At 34.5% G+C, this 6,495-nt stretch overlaps 1 protein-coding gene across 1 annotated transcript in view; it reads right to left on the bottom strand.

Annotated features, from left to right (window-relative positions):
* LOC111087508 overlaps nt 1-6,495 on the bottom strand; it is a gene marked incomplete at its 3' end in the record, with an annotated part of 28,611 nt that overhangs the window by 1,403 nt on the left and 20,713 nt on the right. The window contains exons 4-5 of the mRNA XM_022394361.1: nt 5,281-5,477; nt 4,285-4,434 (exon numbers count right to left, since the gene is read on the bottom strand). Coding sequence (XP_022250069.1) covers nt 4,285-4,434; nt 5,281-5,477 — 347 coding nt within the window. The remainder of the gene's footprint in view (nt 1-4,284; nt 4,435-5,280; nt 5,478-6,495) is intronic.

The raw sequence follows: 6,495 nt of genomic DNA, 5'->3' as shown, positions 1-6,495 counted from the left end.
GAACGAACGAACGAACGAAACTAAAGAAAAAATGACATTTTAACATTAAAAATCTTAGACTTTGTATTCTTTTTCCATCAAAGAGAACCCGCCCAATAATTAAAACGATTACAACAATATCGTGAAACATCATGGATATATCAATCACAAACATTATAACGTTTATATTGAGAAACATCATGAATATACCAATCACAATCCCTGTAATGTATCGTGAAATATCATTGATATACCAATCACAATCTCTGTAATGTTTCATGAAATATCACGACCACACCAATCACAATTTTGTTACGACAGCGGAAGTCACGTGACGCTGGGAGCATGCGTGACTGAGTTTCTCGAATAATCGGGGAACGCCGCGAATTTTGGAGAAGACTGGCGAGAAAAGCCAGCAGGAATAATCGGATAAAACAAGCGAACTGTAGTCACGATGAGTTTCGGGTAATTTACGATTCTGTTTCGAGCTAGTGTGTGTTTTGCACTCATAGAGAGTGAAGTTATCGAGGCTGTGAATCGCTGTGATTTATAGCGTGTATTATAAAAGTTGTTAAGTTTAAAAGTGACGAGAAACTTACTGACTGTGGAATTACTGTGTACTAAAAACTACGACAGTTTGTATCGAGAAAGAATAAACTGATTTAATCAAGAAAGAATTTCTACCGGAAATTAACAAACAAGCAGATACATAACAAATTGGTGTCAGAGAGCGGAACGAAAAAAAAAAAGATGGAAACAAGAGGTGGTAAATCAAACTACAACTTAACATATTTGATGGCTACAATACAAGATCAGAAAAAGAGACAAGAAGAACGAGAAAATGAAAAAGAAGAGAGACAACAGCAGTGGTTGGAAGAGAAACAAAATAAACAAGAAGAGAGACTACAGCAGTGGCAAGAAAACCAGCACCAGTGGCAACTGGAACAAGAAAGGAAACAAGAAGAACTAGAAAAGAAACAGGAAGAAAGTCTCCAACAGTTGTGGGAATGTCAGCAACAGTGACAAGAAGAACAAGGAGAGACAAAGTACAACATCAGCATGAAGTACAAATGGAAAATATTAGTAAATTTCAAAGTGAATTAAATACATTAAAGGACGATTTACTGTCTTTTACATAGCCGTCCCTAATTTAGCAGTGTAAGATTAAAGGGAAGGCAGCTAATCATCACCACCCACCACCAACTCTTGGGCTACTCTTTTACCAACGAATAGTGGGATTCACCATCACATTATAACGCCCCCACGGCTAAAAGGGCGAGCATGTTTGGTGTGACGGGGATTCGAACCCGCGACCCTCAGATGGCGAGTCGAGTGCCTTAACCACCTGGCCATGCTACTGGGTAAAGTTTCACCCAAACTGAGTAAGGTTTCAGAACTGACCTTAACTGAACGCTGTGTACACACAATCTACGTACAGTACAGTGTGTGTGTATGTACACATTATGTATTAATTTCACTATGTCGTGATCGATTAATGAGACACATTAGTGCTTCGTGGTGTTCTTAGAGCTTCAAAACGATGGCGGGCATACCATAAAAAAAACTTTAGCTTTATCCTGACCTGTCAATTATATATCAGTTTTCAATTTATAATCGATATATCAATTTTCCAGATAAATTTGAACAATAAATTTTATTCCATTATTCTTTACTGTTACAGTATCTTGATTTGAAATGGCTGATGGATACAAAAGAAAACATGAGTCAGGTCATGAAAAGATGAAGTGATCTCTACTGAAATACATGAAAAGGAAGACAAGGCTGATTTATGTAAACCTGGAACCTCAACAGAAGATACCAGTAGGGCCAATGACACTAATGAAGATATTGAACAAGTCAGAAACCGTGAATAAAAAGTGTCATCAGGATATAGCAAAGAGAACACTGTACCATCACTACACACAGAACTCACTTCCTCAGCACAGTTATGATAAAAACCCAGCTTGTTGGAATGTAACTGCTGATTTGAAAGAACACTTTACTAAACAAGGTCCATCACAAAATACAGACGCAAACTTTATGTTAAAAGTCAAACAATATGGGGACAAAAAAAAGAGATATCCAAGACATGAATATTTTTTCAAAAACTAACAAATGATGAAACTGTGACAAGACACTGGATGATTTCTTCACCATCTACAGGAAAAGTCTTTTGTTATATTTGTAAGGTATTCAATCAACAAATCTAAGGGACACAATTCATAACATGATTTGATGATAGGAAACACGCTGGCAGTAGAATAACCTCTCATGGAATGTCACATGATCATATTGCATCTCTCTCTGCTAAGATGGGTTTTCAAAGCTCTAGGAGAATATACTCTAAGCTTGTTGAGAAGCGTGAAAAATCGCAACCTTGTTGGGTGGAGGTACTGAGACGAGTTGTTTCTGTAGTAACAGTGTTTATTTAATTTTAAACAATGTTGTTACGTGTTGTGTTTCGAGTACAAACCATTTAGTGTTACAGAATGATTTTGAAATCATATCACGAGGTGACCAGTCCTCAACCCACACTAGAAAAACAAAACGTAAATTGAAGGAAGCGTAGTACATTCTTGAGTGTAAATATGTCTTACAAAATGGGAAAAACAATTGCTAGTGAGAAACTTATCTCGATGTTTCGCCTTGCGACTTTTAACCCTCTGTCAATCACAGAAATAGGCCTAGTGCAGCTAACAGCTCACACAATTTAAAAATTAAACAATGTATTGTTATAAGCTGAATTTTTAATGTTTCAATTTATGTATAGAGGAAGCTACAGGTTGTAACTGGTGACGTTAAGATAGGTCGAGAAAGGTCTAAAGATTTCGTGTCGAGAGTTATAAAACATTTGAAGCTGGTTTATGAATCTCCTCCCACAGTTTAAGTCCGATTTGGATTAAACTTCGCACGATTTTTCAACATCATAATGGGAAGTTCCTAACAAAGTTTCATTACAATTGGGTCTTTTATAAAAATGTTTATTTAGTTGCCTGTGTCCACTTTTTTTAAAGAAATATGTCGATAACACCTTTATATCGTACCAATATAAAAAAGTTTATAAAATAGACCCTCGTTAAAATTGAAAAACAAAAAAAGGACCTTATAACATTTTTTCCTAAACAGCTTCGTTAATAGAGAAATGGTTCTTCTTTCCTTTTTAATAATGTATTTACAGTACGGTCCCCCAGTGGCACAGCGGTATGTCTGCGGACTTACAACGCTAGAATCCGGGTTCGATACCCGTGGTGGGCATAGCATAGATAGCACATTGTGTAGCTTTGTGCTTAATTACAAGCAAACAAACAAACGTACGATACGTTAATTTTGTACATTTATTATTATCAACGAAATTAATCTTTCTAATAAAACTTCTAAAGTTGTGGTAAAGTGAGTTTAATGCAGAATTTCAAATTGAGTCTTCTTAGTGGATAATTATTGTGATATTTCAGAAGACGAGTGACTTTTTCTAATGGAAAATCCAAACGTACTCTATGAATTCAATTGTTCTGTGACCGAAGGAATCGCAAGTCCTTCGTATAGAGTTCATTTCATTCAAATCTATAGGAATTTTGTAGTAACTTGATCTTCTTAAGTTACACAAGTATTTTTTTTTTACTTCAGTATGAGTATAAAGTGATGAAAACATAGAAAATTACGATGCCAAAAATTGCCAAACGGAAAAGTGAAAGAAAATGAAACGTCAAAATGCAAGTTACAGAAAAAAAGAGAAAGAAAGAGATAGGCTTGTTCACCAAGTTATGAGACAAGATCCAATCAGAAGAACCCAGGAACATACCCGAAATACAGAAGCACATCAAATTGTTTGCCAAGATGCAGTTAGACGAAGTCAGGAGCAATTTCATGATAGAGAAGTACACAGTTCAGTTCACTAAGATCCTGACCGAACAGACGACCGTAGGGCGGCGTTTCTGCTAGTAGGAGATAGTTGTGAAGTGTGTAGAGTTTTTTCAAGATAGAGAGTTGAAGCAGTCAGTGTGTTTTCGTGAAACATTTGGATTTGTTTTACGTATCGCGCTTACTGAAGTAGTTTAAAAGAATCCGCCAACAAAAGAACAACTTTACAAGTATTCCTAAAAGTCGTCATAGATTATACCATGTCAATTGCACCTAACAAATAAAACATTCTAGTCTTAAGAGTTGTCAAAAAGACAAACAATGCCTTAAAGTTGTCATAGATGGTACCACGTTAGTCCTTCTTTTAAAAGCCAAAATAGGGCACATCTAAGTTTTTTAGTACATTAATTAAATGATACACAATTTATCAGATAGAGACTGCCTTACTTCGCAAATTGGAGAATTGGTCGATGAATCACTGATAAGTGTGAGTTGGAGCTCATAATCCTGTATTCGATGGAGATGGGTTAACCATGCATGAGGATTACCAAGAAGTAAAAAACTAACTTTTCGTTTCAGGACGTTTTCATAGAGAAGCTGGACAAAAAACAAAAACAAAACTTTCCTCAGTCTGCTCTGATAATAAATGCTTTTTTGTTTGAGCAACAGTTATTCAAAGAAAGTGTATAAAATAGTCAAGGAAAAAAGAAACAACAACAAATATTTTATGTTCTATACGATCCGTAATGAAGCTCTACTAGACTTTAAAAGCGATAATTCTCACAAACAATGAAACATGATTACATTTTCGTTAGTCAAAATGTATCAATTTTATTAATTCTATTAATAGATAACTAAATTGTTTAGATCAACAACTGGGTACATGTATTCGCTGATAGATTGTTTAGCCAGAGTATTCATAAAAAGTATACTGAAATGGACCTGAAGACGGAAGACTTTCGAAACGTCGTCTTCTATACTTGTGTTTTTCACAACAGTCAGTACATTGAGTACATTTAGTTTTGCTATCTTGGTTCGAGAATATTTTTGCTTAAGTGACTCAAAGAAGAACATACTATGGAAATTTTTTTGAAAGAAAATACACATGAACGATGTAAAAACTATATATAACTAAAAGTATTAACAGTCTTATATATAGATGAAAGGGCTGAAAATGAATCACGTATCACTAATATTTCCATTTCGAAAAACTTGACTGAACATGCCTGACATGCTATTTTTCAATCATTGATAATAATTCCGTAAAGGGTTGATTAAGAAGAAGATTCCGAATTAAAACACCTGAGGTAAAGTGCGATTTTAATATTTCAATAACATTATGAAAAGCATCTAACTGCGAAACTGAAAAATTGCAAATCCATCAATGTTAAAAATATTATATTGTACTGGAAGAGTGTTTACAAATCCAAGAATGTGTCCTACCTGTGATGTTATTACTGTGGACAGAAGACTTCGGGTTAAACTGATCAACATTGTGTTATGTAGCTCAAGGTGTAGGCTTAGCAAAAAATCGACAACATGATGTAAAACATTCGTTCCACTGGACTGCCATGAATCAACGTTTATCTGTACCGAGCGAATACCCATGTTCCATATATGTTTCGTAAGGAGGTCTTCAACTTGCAAAATAAAATGATTCTCTTTTATTTCAATAAGACCAATTTAAATAAAAAATTTTTACCTTACTCTATTTTATTCATGTGTAAATTATAACTTAAAATTTTAGATTTTAATTTTCCTAAACTTTAGTCCTAAGAATATGAAGATCTTCCCATTGAATTTCATTACTTGGAAAAGCCTTTAGTTATAACATTTCCAATATTGCATATTCGATAAAAAGAAACAAAAAAAAACTTATGATTCCTTAGAAATTACCTGTCGATGAAGGGTTTTGTTATCTTACAACAAATAAAATGCCGTTGTAGGCTAAAAATGGTGAAATATTTGTTACCAGTATATTAAACCACAATGAAAGCTAAGATTAGCTCTCGATATGACAAAACTTTTGGTTTTGTTAAACCAAAGGGAAGGTTGGGATTGAGACGTACAATGACGAATTATTTGATTATGTTAAACCAAAGGGAAACTAACTACGTTACAACAAAAACAATACGTTTTGTTATTGTTGTAACGTATTCTATCATTGGGCTGTTTCTTCTCAATTATTTGATGAAAATAATACGAAGTTCAGTCCAAGTAACGACAACAAATCAGTTCTTCTTCATTAAAGTTTGTTGCAGGCTATTTTCACTTGTACACAGTTGTGGGCATAAATTCGTAAATACACTTTTCAACATAAACTCCATAACTAAACATAAGCCTAACTTCAAATGCAACGTTTTAGTACTAACTAAAAGACGTACACCTAACTTAACTAGCTCTGTCTTGTTCTGTCCCTGGGGGAGTTCTTTCTAATAAATGGTCAAGTGAATCCACTGGTGGCTCTATACTTGTTGACTCTAATTCTTGATAGTAGTTATAGCTCTCAGCTGGAAGGTTACTTAGTGTCATTAAAACTGTCCTTTCGAATGGGCAGCAAGAGGAATGTATAAAATGCAGATATTTTTGCGTTTTTTAAGGCATGGTTCCTGGTGTGGATTTTATTTTTTCCAGGAACAGTCATGATCCTTCTAGAAA

The sequence above is a fragment of the Limulus polyphemus genome, unplaced genomic scaffold, assembly GCF_000517525.1.
Source record: "Limulus polyphemus unplaced genomic scaffold, Limulus_polyphemus-2.1.2 Scaffold2238, whole genome shotgun sequence".
Taxonomy (NCBI): domain Eukaryota; kingdom Metazoa; phylum Arthropoda; class Merostomata; order Xiphosura; family Limulidae; genus Limulus; species Limulus polyphemus.
The sequence above is the reverse complement of the archived record's forward strand: the minus strand, read 5'-3'. Positions and strand labels throughout refer to the sequence as shown.